General features: G+C 37.3%; 1 protein-coding gene across 1 annotated transcript in view; it reads right to left on the bottom strand.

Moving 5' to 3' along the window:
• Positions 1-18918, bottom strand: part of NDUFS4 (NADH:ubiquinone oxidoreductase subunit S4) — a 112025-nt gene that overhangs the window by 12899 nt on the left and 80208 nt on the right. Inside the window, exon 5 of the mRNA XM_055324839.1 lies at positions 6101-6174. Within this exon, the coding sequence (XP_055180814.1) occupies positions 6101-6174 (74 nt within the window). The remainder of the gene's footprint in view (positions 1-6100; positions 6175-18918) is intronic.

Here is an 18918-nt window from a genome sequence, read left to right as displayed (position 1 = left end):
AAAAAAAAAAAAAGTAAACAGAAGAAAATCTCTGAAAATGAAGAAATTGCCCTTTTGTGAGGGGACATTTACATTTATAAGGGAAATCTCCATTTGTAAAGGTGTCTCCCACTCTGTATTAGGAAGCAGAGGATGACTAAAACTCTGGAAATTCACCAATGGAGAAGCCTTGGAATTAAATCTGCCTAACAGTTAAACCCTTGTTTATGGTGCATTGCTTCCCAAGATGCACTCTTCCCAGCATCCTCTCCCCAGATCTATTGTCTTTACCTGGAGATTTTATTTAGGTGGTGGTAAAGGTCATTCTGGAGTTACACAGTTTTCCCGGGTGTACAGGAGGTATACATGTAACTAAACCTGTTTTTTTCTCTGTTAATCTTCCAATTATGAGGGCAGAGGTCTCAGCCAAGACCTATAAAGTTAAATGGAAAATTATTTTTCCTCCTCTACAATTGCAAATTATTCATTCTTGCTATACCTAAATAATCAGGCCAAATATTAGCCCAATATTTTGTGATCATTAATCTTTGGGATTTTCTTTTTAACAAAGCGGAAGGGTAGAAACAAATTGTTTCAATAGAAAACTGCATTATCTATAGTATGCCTTTCCCCTTCCAGGTTATCAGATTTCAGTTTAATTCCTAGTCTTTCAGCTATTTTATTTCTTTTTAAGTTGTATGACTGATAGATATGCAAATTATGTCCTGTGTCCTACTGGTAGTGATTTAATTAACTGCCCTTCCCCCACAAAACATCCATCTGTCTCCATTTGCATTCCTTTTTTCCACATACATTTGTGCTGTTTTGACTTTTACTTTGAACTGGTTATAACATCTACCTAGTTCCTTTGTATCACATGAATAAAATAAATTCTTTAACATGAATTTTTATATCTGTAGGAGTCCTGATTCTTACCTTTTGAAACAAAGGTGTCTTTTTAACAAATGAGTGAATGTTAGCTTGAGACCCTTGTTAGTAGGTTTTAAGTTAGGTGGAAGTCCAGACTTTGCTGATGGGTCTACTTCTGGGATAATTGTAAATCCTGGGTTGCAGCTCCAATTACCTCCATATTTTCCTCAATCCAGGGCTTGACCTGTCTGCTTCCTCCCCTGCTTCTACCTTCTATTACTTCAGAGGCGGGTTTTCTTCCCCAATAGATCCACTGTGGACAGAATGCAGTTTCACAGTTTATCCTCTATCCTCCTACTCCTGAAAGAAACCCTCCTCTATTTTGAGAATTTCAAAGAGTTTTTACAGCTAACAACAATGAGAAAAACACAGGGGGTAAAATGACCTACCAAAGGAAAGTCACAAAGTTTCAAATCAGATCAAACGGGGAAAAGGCCATTTCTGGTTTCATTAGCATGTAAATGGTAGGAGACCCTAGCCTTCTACCACTGACATTTTTCCACGACCATCTTCTCCGGCTCTCCTAGATGCAGCTTCCTTCTCCTCCCCGCCCTCACCCTCAACCCTATAAGGAAACACTAGGAAAGACAAAAGCCACAATGGGTGAGAAAGGTAGGTCTTTTCAGTATACAAAGAACTAAAGTGAGGTTCATCTACATTTCAGAGGAAACCCCAGATACTCTTTTCTCTTTTTACAAAGAAAGGTTATCTTTGAAGAGTTCCTCTGGAATATTTGCTGAGCTCAAAGAGAGACCTTCAGGAGGAGGCCCTGGGGTTAAAGCCAAAAGACACAGGGGTATTTATATTTTCTTTACTTAGTGTGTATGGGGGAGGTTGAGAAGACTTGGAGGAGTGGAAGGTAGGGAGCAGGGAGAAAAGCCACAGTGAGGGCATTCAGTCTTTTCTCCTTTCCCATACCCTAGTTTCACAGAATTAGCCCTCTGAAGAAGCGAGATATGGTGAGAAGAGAGACCTAAGCAAAACAGAAGCAGGGGGGTAGTTACAGGAGTTATTAATAGCAGGAAGAAGAGAACTTCTTTTAGTCTCAGAAATTATATATTCTTACATAAAATTCTTATATAAAAAGATGAACCTGCACAGTACCTTATATGGTTAAGAAATGAAAAACGGGTGATTAATGGGATCTTGTGGTATAATATAGGTCTCTTTTAGCTATTTTATTTCATTATTATATTACGTGTAACATAAGAGTTTCCACTTATCCTTGATTCATACTAAGAGTAAAGAATAGAACTATATTTCTCAAAATACAAAATGTGAAGTTTTCAAAGTTGGATAAGGTTTTCATATTTATGATATTCACTATAGAATATGTATTAGTGATTCAGAATATGTATACAATGTATATTCTGTACATTGCTAATAAGTACTATAGATCAGTGCTGTCCAATAAACATAATGTGAAACACAAATACTTTTAAATTTTCTTTTTTCTTTTCTTAAGTTCATTTAAGTAATCTCTATACCCAATGTGGGGCTGGAACTCCTGAGCCCAGGATCAAGAGCAGCACAGTCTTCTGACTGAACCAGCCAGGTGCCTCAATTTAATTTTAAATTTTCTAATAGCCACTTTAAAAAAATGACTAAGGAAATATGTAACACTTATTTTAATTGTATTTTCCTAGCCCAATATATATCCAAAATGTTATCACTTAAATATGTAACCAATGTAAAAACTTAAGTTTTTTTTATACCAAGTCTTTGAAATACAATGTATATTTTACACTTATTGCACTTTTCAATTTGAACTAGACACATTTCAAGTGCTATACAATCTCATGTGGCTACCGTATTGGACAGTGCTGACTTAACTGATGAAGGAAACAAAGGCAAAAGAAAAAAATTAAATTTCCTTACTGTCTACAGCCTATTGAAAGTCTTTGAAATAGGCAGAATGACCTTCCTCAGAGAGCTTAGCTGCCTTGATGGTGACACTTTGCTAAGCGCAAAAGGCAATCTTATCCCCACCCCCACGATCCTGTAAGTCTTCTTTAATATATAAATATTTCTTTGAAAACTTCCTTTATCTCTACCCCCCAAGATACTTAGCAAACATATGGCCCACTGACATACATCTGAAAGGTCTCAAGACTGAGTTTTTACCAAACAGTAATAAATGACCTTTTCCTAATAGCTAGCCCCCTCAGGATCCTGGAAACCTTGTTTCCAAAATACTCTGGAGGCTTGTGCTGTCCCTTACCCCTTCCCAACCTGAAAGTATATAATCAGTCACCCAGTACAACCTCAGAGCTTTGGGTCCTGTCCCTGTGGGTCCTGTTCCCGTGCTTTTAATAAAACCACCTTTTTACATCGAAGAAGCCTTGTTCCTCATTGTACTGATTCTCAAATAGCCCCTGAGTATACAAACTATCTTTTCCTTGAGGCAGTTTTACCCTAACTTCCTATTTCTTGACATTACTAAAAGGCAAACATTTAATACTCCTAAATACAGCATAACCTTTGCCAGGTTTTTTCATTATCAACACAGAATCATCTGTATTCAACAAAAACACATTTTCCCTCTAGAGCATAAAATGGATAAAGTAAAGAAATAAAACTGGATGAGTTGGCCCATGAGCTTAATTTCCTTAAACCTGTAGTTTTTGAGTATTATCTAATCCAACTTTTCATTTCAAAGAGGAAGGAATACGGTTTATCAAAGGTTAAATGTAGTGAAACAAGACTTGTTCAAGATCTCCTGTATAGCAAGCAGACAGTTATGGAATGAGAATCCTAGTTACTAATCTCAATCCAATAGTTGTTACATATTAGTGCTTCTAAATTCTTTCTAATGCTTTCATTAACCAGGACATTGGTTCATCCAACCTTCAATAGCATTACCTTATAAAAAAATGATGTGGAGAGTGGATCCTTTTGTATGTCCCCACCACTATTCACCTACCCAAGAGAGGCAAATCCGAATGTGATAAGATGCGGGTAATTTGGAAAAGATCCTCAATCCCATGATTCTGTACCATTTCAATGATTTGCTTAGACTTGCTGCCTCAATAACTAGAGAAACAGGACTATCTATATAAAGTCTCTTTACATAAAATGATTTATATTGCTGACTTAAATAAATGAGGCAGCTCACAAGTATTATAGTGAATTCAAGGGTGGAATAATCAGCTTCAAATTCCTTTTGCAGAGAAATGTATTTTACAAAGTCCGTAATTTAACCACGTATCGCATGTGCATTAAATAGGTTTTGTGCGACGTGTTGGAGACAAGGCAGTGGCTAAGATGGATATGATTCCTACTACACTGTAGGTTAAAATTCCTGATCCACTGTTAGCCTGCAGTATTATACGACACTACCCACTAAGCTTTTTCAAGTTATACTGTTTATTGACTTTGATAACGTTCCTCAATTTTCTTGCCCAGGGAGCAGAAATCAGAGTGGGAAAGTACCTGATTTCAACAGCAGCAGAGACTAGTTCACACCTGCAATTCACATGGCAACTGTAGTCATGTAGTCCTGGTGACCACTTAGACATTAACCAGAGATTTAACAGTTTAATTAGATTTCCTGTTATTAAACTCACATTGCAGACCTCAAATGAATAATTTTCAAGGTGTCAGACATGAAATATGGTAGGCTGCAAAGATGGAAAACATTAATAGAACTGTTTTTGATAAGCTATATTAGTTTAATTAAAAAGCAATTTAATTTAAATCAAAATAATATTTTAAAGACTATGATCACTTTGAGAATAATTATATAATTAAGAAATTTAGAAACTGCCAAGAACATGTTTTAATAAGAAGCTTTACTTACTAAATTTGTTTTTAGATTTTAAAAAGTCTACTACAAAGAATAGGATAAACTTATAAACGATTATAACTTAACTATGCTCTAAACACTTATTAACTACTTCAATCCTTATAACAATGCCCATTGTACGTAGGAGAAAATGGAAGTGCAAAGGCATACAAATACTAAAAGAGCAACATGGATCTAAACTCAGGCAGTTTGGCTTCACACTCTTAATCATAAGCTATGTAACACTAAATACTAAAAGGCAAGTATTTTAGATAACAAGCTTTATATATATAGTACTTTCACATTTATATGTCAAATATGTTACATAACACTAATAATATTTTACATTTACATATTGCCTTAAATTAACAGCTTACTTAGACATTATCTCATTCAAATAGATAACTTAGATTCAAATTCACCTGATCATTTAGAATAGAAGAATGCATTAGGTAAAAATACATACTAGTGCTTGTAAATCCAACAGACATACAGCAGAAATGTCAGATGGAGAGAGCTAAGGGTCAGAACTAATAATTATCAAGTATCTGTCATGTATGAGATACTGGGCTAGGTACACTATGAGTTAAGTATCATGACTTCAAAGAAAAAAAAGTCCATTATGAAATTAACCCAAAATCATGTAGCTTCCAAATGGCATAATAAGGATCAGAATTCAGACTGGACTGACTCCAAAGCCTCTCTTCACTACCATGTTGCATGGCTTAATAGATAATGAGAAAAAAAATGTTTGCATTTTTGTTTTAGGAACATCAATATAAACAATAGTTTTAGGTGGCTACCTCAAAAACTAATACCCTCTTAGGCTGCATTAATCTAATTGCAGAGTTGAGATTATGCTTGGTACTATACCCATCATATCTAGAAAAGTAGCCTACAGACATTTAGGCTTACATGAAGTTTTACAGAGAATAAGGGAGCAATAACTATTTTCCAAATAATCAAAGAGCCATTAGGTAGCATTATAGATTATAGATGGAGATTTTTGTCTCAGAGTAAGAATAATAAACAGGTATCAAAACTAGGATAGGCTGCCTGCCTTATGAGATGTTCAACTAGAGTTTATAAACTAAATGTTAGTGATTTTTGCAGAGGGAGTCCTAAATAAGGTAGGAGTAGAAGTAGTTTTACTCCTTGCCTCTATTTCAAATTAGAGCATTTTGGCTCTTACAGGTTATGTGGGCATTCCATTTTAGACTTTTTTTGGAGGGAGGAGATGTTCTGATGGTATTAAAAAAAAAAACTAAAAACCGCTGGATTAGATATACTACAAAACTTCTCTCAACTCAAATTCTATATCCCTGACTGGTTTTGATTAAGGTCAAGAATATAAAATCATATCTTGATTTTATTTGTCAAAGCAAAACAAAAACAGACCAAACATACCATTTTTTTCTGCAAAGGCAGCTGCATCTTCTTTAGTACTGAAGGTTAAAACCATGTTGGACAAAGGGTCAGCCCTGTAAGAAACAATTTTTTTTTCCAGGATTTAGCATTAAATTTGCTTTAAAAAACAAAACAAAACAAAAAAACACCATGTTTAAAATACAGTAAATGTTTAGAAAATAAAATGGTACAATATCAGATAAGTATACTATTGAAGGAATATCTTATTTTAAAACTGTTAACTCCTTGAATATCTTTTCCTATGTTAAACTGAGATTTTCTTTTTCTTTTTAAAGATTTTATTTATTTATTCATGAGAGACACAGAAATGGGCAGAGACCTAGGCAGAGGGAGAAGCAGGATCCATGCAGGAAGCCTGATGTGGTATTTCGATCCTGGGACTCTGGGATCACGCCCTGAATCCAAGGCAGACGCTCAACCACTGGGCCATCCAGGCATCCCAAACTGAGATTTTCTACACTATACAGTCAAATTTAAAAATTTATAACTGCAAAGACATTCTGCAATTTTTGGGCTTTAATAAAATCATTTATTCACCTCTTCAGGAAAAAATAATAGAATTGAATATTTAAAATCCCAACAAAATTCTCAAATTGACCTTATAAATTCAATATCAAGAAATTTACTGGTGAGTGCAATTGTCAGTACTATCATTACCCTAAAAAATAGATGGCAACAACACCCACTCTTCTAAATGAACCTTCCAGCATTACAGACAATAATTAAGCATATGACCAGATGAAAAATTAAAGCTCCAAGAATTAACATCTGATTGAGTTCTTCAATACAGGATTGTGATAATGTTTACAAGTCTACAAGGAAACTTCTTGGGTGCCTGAGTGGCTCAGTTGGTTAAGTGTCTGCCTTTGGCTCAGGTAATGATCCCAGAGTCCTGGGATGGAGCTCCACCTCAGGCTCTTGGCTCCAAGAGGAGCCTGCTTCTCCCTCTCCCTGCTGCTCCCCCTGCTTGTTCACGTATACGCACTCTTTCAGTGTCAAATAAATAAAATTATTTTTTAAGAACCCAAGTTTATATAGAAACTTCACAAAATGCACAAAATATATTATTTCAGAAATATCACTTTTATCAGTACATTTATAAAAAGGTAGAACACTGTTTGCTCTAAAAGTTTATTATAAATCTCTCAAAGGCAAATACAGCATTCTGTGAAACATCATTTAGAAATGTGGAAGCAAAAAAGTAAAGATTTAGAAAGTAATGTGGATAATGGGAAGATATGAGATACACATAGGGAGAGAATTTATGGGAAGTAGCCCTCACTGGAATTAAGATCCATAAATTATTGCTGCTGAAGTTCTAGTCCTCTACTATGGCTCCTTTGAGATCCTCATAATGATAGGTATTTTTACCATGTCCTCTCCCCCACCTTGTAAGGAAAAAATGCTTTATACATTGGTTAGCTATATTAGTACCAATAACAAGTAATTTATTGACCTCTCCTTTATGCACAAATGGTTTCTCAGTTGATAATTTGGATAAAATATACTGAGAACAAAAATGGCTACATAAATATGATTCAGTAATTTTTTAAAAAGATTTATTTATGAAAGAGAGAGAGAAAGAGCAGGAGGGGCAGAGGAAGAAGGAGAATCTCCAGCAGACTCCCCACTGAGCACAGAGCCCAACACAGGGCTCAATCCTACAGTCTGGAGATCACAGCCTGAGCCAAAACCAAGAGTCAGACGCTTATCTGCACCACTTAGAAGCCTCTGATCCAGTAATTTGATAAGCACTGACATTCATGTTAGCTTCGTTGAGAATAGGAAACAAAACAAAAACTGTAGGAAAAAATTAGGAGCCAAAGCTCCATTTTCTGCAAAGGTGGTATTGCCATTATTATTCTCCTCATTTTATTCAGGAAGAATTACACACATAGGTTGAACAGTAACAATGTGCATCAATAAGCCAACATTTTTCCAGCACTCCATTTCTATCCTTTTCATCCTCCATCACCTACATTTTGAAGTTCTTTTCTAAGTATGTTGCCACTACCAGCGTTCACCCTTTCTTATCCTTTCCCCAAACTACCAACTTTCCTAACTAATCTTTCTTCTCCCTCCTTGACTCCAATCTACCCTTGACCATGTTGTCAGCTTAATTTTCCTAGTTTGATTTTCAAATTCACTGTCCAACTAGAAAACTTAAAATAGTTTCCTCTGTTTGCCACATGAAATTCAAAATCTCCTACACTTTAGCATTCCAGCACTTCTCCAATATGATCAGAACCCACTTTCTAGTCTTCTTTTGAATTATGCCCCTTGGAGGTAACCAACTAGTCAAACAGATTGCTAAGTGTTCCTCTAAATGTAGCCTATATGTTCCCACCAGCTCAATCTGTTCCTCCCACTAGAAATATAGAGGAAGACCAATATACAGCATAGAGAAGTCCATCCCAACCATCTCTCATGGTTTACAATGAATATCAGTCTTTTCTATGAAGTATTTTCTTTTATATCCAACTTCCTCCAACTATAAATAACCTCTTTTCCATCTTTACTAAATATAATTTGTACTTATGTTTTTAAACTTTACATGCTCAATCCCCAATTACTGAGGTTCCAATTTTGGTAATGGCAGATTTACCTACCATTAAAATAAGATTCATCTGCCTAACAATTACATAATAAGCTACGGAAAAAACAAAAAAAAATCCAACTGTCTGAAGGGAAGAGCGTGACCAAATGCAGGAATGAAAATGGAAAGGATTAGACCTTTGAAAGAAGGGAACCACAATGGATTAGATTCAAATTGATTGAGTTTTCCCCCTAAAGATATTCTCTGGTACAGACATTAAAACCCATCTAGAACTCAAGCAGAAAGCCATAGTCTTATCAGCACAAGGAATCTGAGGACGGGAGTTTTTAGGATTGCCAGAGCAGCTGCAAAGTTGGGGAGGAAAGAGTGAAAAGGAGGAATTTGCAGAGGAGGGAACTTCTGCAAACAAATGGGCAGGGCTCTAAAACAATAGCTGAGAAGGCTGAAAGAATTAACCAGAGATTTCAGCAGCTGTTTCCTGGCTACAGGGAAGACTGAGTTTGGAGTCCCAAAGAGTTAGAAGGACTTGGTTAAGTACTTTGTGCTTTCCACCAAGACCTGCCTTTTTATTATTATTTTTCAAATTTTAAGTAGGCTCCATGCGGGGCATGGAGCTTAACCTGGGGCTTGAACTCATACCCTGAGATCAAGACCTGAGCTGATATTAAGAATCAGACACTTAACCAACTGGGCCACCTATGCATTCCTATACCTTTTTATTTTTTAACACTATGTTTCTAGGACTATGACTACAGAGTAAAACTGAAACAGACCCACCCTAAAAGCATAAAATATACCCTCTACAAATTCAAGGTAATCTATTTGTAATTTAACTGTCTGCTGGAACAAAACTCATCACATTACCAGTGTCATTAAGTGGATAGGCATAAGGATAGAGAATTTAGAGAATTATACTTTTTTTTCTTTTCCTTTTTTCAGAATGAAACTTAATAAAAATTGGCTTGATCAGGATTAATTAGCATATTAATAAAGTCATAGGTTCACCTGATGTACAAGAATCTTCACTTTAGTATTATGCATAATAACTCCAACTGAAAATTGTTCAAAAGACAGCAAGCTTGGGGGCACCTGGGTGGTTCAGTAGTTGAGTGTCTGCCTTCGGGTCAGGTTGTGATCCCAGGGTCCTGGGATTGAGCCTGCCTCTCCCGCTACCTATGTCTCTGCCTCTCTCTGCCTCTCTCTTGAATAAATAAATAAAATCTTAAAAAAAAAAAAAAAAGACAACAGGACTAAAATGGAGTCACTTGTACTTAGCCCCATATCAGCAAATCAGGACTTGACACCTATCTTAACTGCAATTTCAGTTTCTCTCAGGAATGAAGTCTTAAACTAGTCAAGCTGGAATACCAATCAGAGGCAAGGTAATCTGTTCTTTCCTTGTCCATGTCCTTTTTTGCCCATAAGTCTTTCATTCTGTAAAGCTTTTAGAAGCTTCTATTTGCTAGATGGAATGCTGCTGGATTCATGAATCGCTGAATTAAGCCAATTTGATCTTTAAATTTACTCAGCTGAATTTTGTTTTTAACCAATTTAGTGGCAGCTGTGGGATCTGAAGCAAATTTCTGATGGCATTCAGATACAATAAGCAACAGGTGTCGTACCCACAAACCCTTGAATTCTTGGTCTTTTTCATCATTTCCAAGAGCCATGGGTAAGTTTCTCTTGATTCTGGGCTCCACTCTCTCTGCACAATCCCAATCTAATTGGCTTACAAGCCAGTTCCATGCTGGAATTCTGGCTTAACTGGTGGAAACCCCCAGTTCTTGATTCTGTCCCAAGACCCATGTGGGAACTGTTACTGGCAGCTGCAGTTTCCCGCTGATGTGGAGCCTCCAGTCCCCATCTGTTGGTGTCAGCTAGTTTAATCCTTTCCCCAGTCCAAGGTTCCATGGTGGAAATCACTGGTGGTACACACAGGACTATCTCATGGCCAAGACACAGTAACATCTCTTAGTTATTGCCAATATACTACGATATACATGTTTGTTTGTCTTGGGTAAAGGCTAATGCTAATGGGGATCTTGGAAGCGAAGAAGCTGCAAAAATTGGTAGGAACATATTGAGCACTTAAAAGCTGTTAGAGCATCCACTAACTCAAAGATCCCCACGTTAGTATAAATTGGCTGCAGAATGGATTAGATTGACACTATATCACTGCCAACCTCAAAATATCTGTGCAATGAGGTACGCTGCAAAATATCACAAAATCCCCAGTGTAGCAGCACATCCCTTTTAGGTATACGTTTGGCTCTGAGAGATCCAAAGATTTAGCTTTAAAAAGAAAAAAAAAAAAGAAAGAAAGAAAGAAAGAAAAAGAGATCCATAAATTCTAAAAAGTTAAGCATGCCACCTTCTGGCTCACCTGCATATTTTGTCTAAAAACTATGGTCTCAGAAGTTCTAGAGCTTGGCGAAATATCTACAAAAATGTCAAAATTTTATTAGAGACAACCTAGAATTACAATGGCCATTATGGAAAACGTTCCAATTAGATGAGATCATTCATTTAAGAAATGCACTTGAAAACAAGGGTTCCTGAACTGAACAAACAGAATGGGATACGTATTTTAATTGGTATTCAGAAGATTGCAAAATGTATCAAGATTCCAAAATTAATTCATTAAAAATATGAAGCAAAAGGCTAATGAAAAATTAAAGACACAAGAGGTACTTTAAAAAGACATAAAACCGGAATGATTCCTATTGCTCCCCTCTAATCTTCCTTTACCTTAGTATTCAACATTCTACTGATCTATCTAAACTACCTTTCCACCCTGAAGAGACTATTCAAAGGTTACCTTTTATGATAAAATCATTCTTTCACTCCTTGGTCAAAGACCAAACTAAAAACCATAAAGAACTTCCTAAACCCAAGGATGATCCACAAGTTTTCTGAAGAATTTATTCGAGTCATTATGAGGACTTATGACCACAGGCTGCCAGATCTTGTGCATATGCTGGTGGGACCTGGGGAAGCCCAAACAGGATACAAAGCAGGATGATATCCCAGATCCTTAACCTTCAACCTGGTTCCCTTGTGGACAAGAAAAGGCTCACAGAACATCCCACTGATTTTTTTTTTTTAAGGTTTTATTTATTTATTCATGAGAGACAGAGAGAGAGAGAGACAGAGAGACAGAGAGAGAGAGAGAGAAAGGCAGAGACACAGGCAGAGGGAGAAGCAGGCTCCATACAGGGAGCCCAACATGGGACTCGATTCTGGGTCTCCAGGATCACACCCTCGGGCTGAAGGCAGCGCTAAACCTCTGAGCCACCGGAGCTGCCCCCACTGATCTTTAAAAGAGATTCCTAGAGTCTTCCCTGTTCACATTGGTAAATTATTCAAAAGTGCAAGCAAAAGAAAGATGAATCTACCGCAGACTTTAAGCTCACTTGGAAGCTCTCTTCCTGTAGCATTCTGGGCTCTATACAATAATTGAGGTCACCCAATTTGCTCTAGCTGTCCTATTTGTAAATGGATTATCTCTTGAGATTAGTGGATTGACAAACAAGCAGAAAACAGGATGGGAGACAACTGACTGAACCTGTAATCATAGCTGAGCACTTTGAAAGGACTTGGGAACAGCACCACGAACAGAAGTCTGCCAACCTACTAGCCTTTACAACTACAATAGCTCCAAGGCCAGGCACCTAAAATAATGTCCAGGTCCCCCATATCACACCCTCCTAGGGGTCCACAAACAAAACAATGGCCCAAGTGTTGATGCTTCATTTGCAATCAACCAGGACACTAGAAAAAAGTATTCTCAAAGGTTCTATGCAAATCTGTCAACATCAGCTCAAGTGAAGATGTTTCCTCCAGAAACATTAGTAAAAAATTTTTAAATATATATTTTTTAAGATTTTATTTATTTATTCATGAGAGATACAGAGAGAGAGGCAGAGACACAGGCAGAGAGAGAGAAGCAGGCTCCATGCAGGGAACCCAACATGGGACTCGATGCCAGGTCTCCAGGATCACGCCCTAGGCTGAAGGCAGGCGCCAAACCGCTGAGCCACCCAGGCGTCCCCAGAAACATTAGTAAAATCTTTAGCCAACTGAGCAGATAACCTTAATTTATTTTATCTACTAGAAAAACAACTTAGATTCAACTTCTTTTATAACTAGTGAGTTATATATTACTACTGTACCTGATTCATGGCAATAATTTTAAAATAGAAGTTGTAAGTTCTCTATTACATCTCTCTGTAGATCTATGTGTTGCAAATAAGTTATTTTTTTTATCTCTAGACGGTATTGGTAAAATTAATTTATAAGAGTTCTATTTAATTGGCTTAAGGAAAATTAAGCACTTATATGAATTAAGGTATTCCTAAAATTCTCAGATAGACAATAGAAACTAATCCAACTGTTAACTCAGATTCATGAGATCTGGGAAAATATTCAGCATCAAAGCTAACTTAAGTTTGTTGGTTTAATTAAAATAGTTCTTTAGAATTATCAATAGTGAATTTAATGCAGACATACAACTTTTATTCTATTTGGGCTTAATAGTCAAGTATGTTCATATTATCTCTGTTATGGAACTTGTCAGGAAAAAAAATAATATGATGAATTTTCACAAGTGATCTAAACATAATTTTTGAAAATGAGTGAATTAAAGATTTATTTATTTTCGAGAGAGCACACATGTGCCAGAGAGGGAGGAGGAGCAGATGGAGAGAGAGAGAGAGAGGGAGAAAATTTCAAGCAGACTCCTCACTGAATGTGGAGCCTGACTTGAGGCTCGATCTCATGACCCTAAGACTAAGATCATGACCAGAGCCAAACTAACAGTCAGACACTTAACTGACCAGGCTACCCAGGTACCCTAAGAACAAATGAATTAAAATAGGCTTAAGCAAGATAAAAAGTTTTAAATGAATTCTTAGAATAGTTTCCCCAGATTTTTTTTTAAGATTTTATTTATTTATTCATGAAAGACACAAAGAGAGAGAGGCAGAGACAGGCAGAGGAAGAGAAGTAGGCTCCTTGCAGGGAACGTGATACAGGACTTGATCCCAGAACCCCAGGATCACGACCTGAGCCAAAAGTAGACGCTCAACCACTGAGCCACCCAAGTGCCCCTCCCCAAATCTTTTCTTAACCCGAGACCTTAAAGTTGTATTAAATTAAGTGATGGAAGACCATTAAATCTCTAGATCATTTACAGATAATATAAAAACTGAAACATTACTGAATATACGTTTATCTACTTTTGGCTTCCTTTTACTGAGGAATTAAAAGTATTTGGATCTATTAGTAAACATGCTTTGTGCCTGAGAAAATTATTATGAGAAAACCAGCATTTCCAGAAATAACAAAAAGTTTAAGTAGGCCAATCCACAGAATGCTAAAGACAATTCATTACTGTTTACTTAATTTTCATTAAAAATTAAAATTTTTAGGGGCACTTGTTTGGCTCAATCAATAGAGCATGCAACTCTTGATCTCAGGGTCATGAATTCAAGCTCCACATGGAGTATGGAGCCTACTCAGGTTTTGTTTATTATTTTTTTTTAAGGTTCTAGGGTTAAAAATTCTAACATATATAATTAAAGCCACTAAGGTTTATGGAAAAGGAATTTTTGGACAGGAATATTAAGCATGGTCAAGACTGGCTAAGACCAGAATGACTTTAAGTGAATGTTTTATAGTAAGCTAGTGCAGGAGTGCCTGGGTGGCCCAGTCCATTAAGCACCTGACTCTTGATTTTGGCTCACGATCTCAGAGTTTTGAGATCTAGCCCTACATTAGGCTCCATGCTGAATATGAAGCCTGCTTAAAATCCTCTCTCTCTCCCCAATGCTCCTCCCCAAATCACATGATAGATAGATAGATAGATAGATAGATAGATAGATAGATAGATAGATGGAACTAGTGCAAAATCAGAATGTGGTTTTCACTCTGTTAAAAGAACAAAGTTTTCTTGGACTATTTGGTCTGCTTTTGATGAGAGACTAAAAGATTCTTTTTCCTTTACCTTTTTATATAATCTGCCTAGAAAACAAAGATTTTATCTTGTCAAAGTAATTTCCTGTGTTTCATGCTTTTATCACATCTTTAATTACTTAAGAAAACTGAATCTTGGGCAGCCCGGGTGGCTTGGTGGTTTGGCGCTGCCTTCAGCCCAGGGCGTGATCCTGGAGACCCGGGATCAAGTCCCACATCAGGCTCTCTGCATGGAGCCTGCTTCTCCCTCTGCCTGTGTCTCTGCCTCTCTCTGTCTCTGTGTCTCCCATGAATAAATTAAATCTAAAAAAAAAAAACAAGAAAACAAAAAAACCCTGAATCTTCCCCATTAAAAGAACTAAGATTATTATTTTGCAATGATCTAACTTTTTCTATTTGCCTTCCAAGTCTTTAACTGTCACTACAGTTAATTGGATAACTACTGTTTCACAGTAACCTATGATCCCACCTGACCAAGTGTTTTCTAATCTGTGATTTTTTTATCAACTTCCCAAAAATCATAGTATTTCTGACCTTAAACTAATTTTAGTATTTTTCTAGGGGGGGTCCCTGGAAAATTGGAAAAGATTTGTATTCTCTCCTTATAAAAAGGGAGATGTTAAATTAATTAATTAGGCCTACTTGAAATGTTAAATGAGGAGAAGCATTGTCAAATAGTATTAAGCCTTCTTTATGTTGTTTTTATATGGGCATGTATTATAAGTGTTCTAAAAAATTATACGAAATTCCTAGAAATCTGACGTCCTGGTATAATGTTATATCATTCATAATTCTACTTATCTTAAAATGATGTGTAACACACACACACACACACACACACAAAAATTTCCTTGTCTATTCCATTTTAAGGGACTCTTGTCAGACCTTTAACCACAGTTAAGTCTTTTAAGGCTTCTGTCACTCAGAGATGTTGTTTTACTCTAATGCTTAAGTGTTCCTGCAAAAGTACTACACATTCATGAAAAGGATTTTGACAAGTACAGGTTATTTTTTTTTTTTTTAAGTAATCACAATACCCAACATGGGGCTCAAACTTACAACTCCAAGATCAACAGGTACATGTTCTACTGACTGAGCCATGCCAGGTGCCCTGCCAATGACAGGTTTCTGATAACTAAAATCATACAACTGAACTAGAAATTCCTATTTCCAGAACTATTAGAAAAAACTGGATTCAAGAATTAATAACATGGTTGGCTCAGTTCAGAACATGTGACTCTTTTAAAAAAAAATTATTTATTTATTCATGAGAGACAAACACAGAGAGAGAGAGAGACAGAGAGAGAGAGGCACAGAACAGGCAGAGGGAGAAGCAGGCTCCATGCAGGGAGCCCAACATGGGACTCGATCCCAGGTCTCCAGGATCACACCCTGGGCTGAAGGCAGGCGCTAAACCGCTGAGCCACCTGGGCTGCCTGAACATGTGACTCTTAAAGGCCATGAACCCCATGTTGGACACAGAGCCTACCTAAAAAAATAAAGAATAACATAGGACTGAATGAGGAAAATTATAATTTTTATCACTTCTTGTTTGAAATACTGCTGGTTCTTTAATGTTTTGCTTTTCCAGACTTGGCAATTTGGTAAAGTATACCTTTAAATAAAGATGAAATACTAGGGGATCCCTGGGTGGCGCAGCGGTTTGGCGCCTGCCTTTGGCCCAGGGCGCAATCCTGGAGACCCGGGATCGAATCCCACGTCGGGCTCCCGATGCATGGAGCCTGCTTTTCCCTCTGCCTGTGTCTCTGCCTCTCTGTCTCTGTGACTATCATAAATTAAAATAAAAATAAAAATTAAAAAAAAAAAGAAATACTAAAGTATTCTTTTTTTTTAAGTAGGCTCCACACACAGTGGGACTTGAACAAATGACCCTGGAATCAAGAATTGGCTGCTTAACCAACTGAGCCACCTAGGCACCCCAGGAGTATTCTTTTCATAGTAATATAGTTAGTTATTTACATAACTTCAATAAAAGTCTGTTCTCCTTATAACCTAACTGAAAGTACTGGTTATGGGACGCCTAGGTGGCTCAGCAGTTGGGCATCTGCCTTCAGCTCAGGGCGTGTGATCCTGGAGTCCTGGGATCAAGTCCCACATCGGCTCCCTGCATGGAACCTACTTCTCCCTCTGCCTATGTCTCTTTCTCTGTGTGTGTGTGTCTCTCATGAATAAATAAATAAAAATAAAAAAAAATTAAAAAAGGAAATACTAGTTATGTCACCAAGGCTTTAACTGGAGGTTTTACAAGTAAAATTTGATGGCCAGTCCTTCAGAGGCTTTTGAGAGTCCAAAGATTCCTTAATAAAAATTTCAGCAAAGCAGTCTTCAAAAAGAGCTTATGTGGTCAGTCACTATTCTCACTGCACTTATATACACTTATATAAACAATCAGGCCAAGTTTACTGTAAACAAATGAGTTTTACGGTGATTATCTTGTTTGTTTTTTTAAAAAAAGAGTGGAGTTACTTGTAGAGAATAAGATGTTTGTACCTTTTAAATGTCAGATTCTGGCCCTATTAACTATTGAGGTTTTGTTACATGCCTGCATGTATCCTGAATTTTTCTAGTTTCCTCAAATATCTGGCTACAACTCTCAAAACTAGTTTTTCTTTTCTTTTTTTTTTTTTTAAGATTTTATTTATTCATTCATAAGAGAGAGAGGAGGCAGAGGGAGAGGGATAAGCAGGACCCTGGGACCACGATTCAAGCTGAAGGCATACACTTAACCGACTGAGGCACCCCGGTACCCCTAAACTAATATTTTCAATTCTCTCCCACCTTTGGGATCACTAAGACTGCCCTTCAATCTCCTTGGAAAGGTCTCTACCAGTTCCCCCTCACCACCTAGATGGCAGCCAAACTCCAAGGACTAGAAGAACCCCAAGCACATATTTCACAGCTTGAAAAGGCTTCGCCTAATATCTAGTCCTGTGAAAATGTTGGAAACCTTCAAATTAAACTGAAGAAGAGAAGTAGGTAACATTGATGTATGCTACTTCCTCCCAAGACACCAGATCAAGACCATACTTTAGCCAATATCCTCTTTGTCATAAAAAACTCTGATCGATATACTAAAGACCCCTCAGTCCATTTTCCTGTCTTTTATTAACCTTAAAACTTGGGGAACTTTGCATCCAGGCTCTATATAAAGAAAAGGACACGAGGCAAGGGTAACCAGAATAAAACCACAAGTGCGGTCTACAAACCATTAAAATATTACTGGCTTCCATTGCTGATGCCTTTCCAGTCCAGAGCCACAGATTAAGATGGGAATTACTGGGAGGCATTCAGGATTCACTTCCTTTGGCAGGACTCTACTTTCCCTGGTCAACACCACCTGCTATGGATTACCACTTCTGAGGAAGTTGAAACTCAGTTACATAAGATCACTGAGAAAGCCACTTGGCAAAAAAAGGTGAGTCCCTCCAGGGAGTCTTTCTTTGACTTAATTGATTTTGATTGGTTTGGGTCTTAGAGAGTCCTCGGTTCTAAAGTCCAATCCAAACACTGGGAATTATCTCACTTATTATAATCATACTAGTTTTCCCTGATATGCTGTATTCTCTCAAAGGCTTTAAATGCATGTTCGTAGCCTCTACCCACTAAGCAAATGATCTCCCTAAAACTGAAACATCAAAAAAGAAAAGAATGACCAGCTTAAAAATATGAACCTGAAGCTGGGGTCTGTCAAAGAGATCAAGACCTGTGAAGACACACAAAGGATCAACAAAAGCTGTGAGAACTTTAAAAAGTGGTAGCTGGGAACAATGCTAATGCCTTAAATTTTAATCATATCTCTCAGTTAAACTGAGAGTCTAATACAAAAGGTGAGGGGTCGGTGGGGGTGCGGGGCAAGGATTGTTAAAAAAATAAAAATAGGCCCAAAATGGGGTCACTTGTGCTAAGCCTCACATCAACAAAGATTTCATACCTAACCTAACTATACTTTCAACCTTTCCCAGGAATGTAATCTTAAACTAGTCAATCCTCGAATTTCCTAGTCAACAATAGTGAGGTAATCCTCCCAATAGGCCTCTTCTGTCCCCAAAGAAAGATGAGGTAATCCATGCTTTCCTTATCTCTTGCCCCTTCTGCCTATAAAAGTCTTCCATTGGAATACCTGGGTGGCTCAGCAGTTGAAAAGTCTGCCTTTGGCTCAGGGCGTGATCCCGGAGTTCTGGGATGGATGGAGTCCCACATTGGACTCCTGCAGGGAGCCTGCTCCTAACTCTGCCTATGTCTATGT

This window comes from Nyctereutes procyonoides, unplaced genomic scaffold, assembly GCF_905146905.1.
Source record: "Nyctereutes procyonoides isolate TBG_1078 unplaced genomic scaffold, NYPRO_anot_genome, whole genome shotgun sequence".
Taxonomy (NCBI): Eukaryota; Metazoa; Chordata; class Mammalia; order Carnivora; family Canidae; genus Nyctereutes; species Nyctereutes procyonoides.
This window is presented reverse-complemented; position numbering and strand designations above follow the sequence as displayed.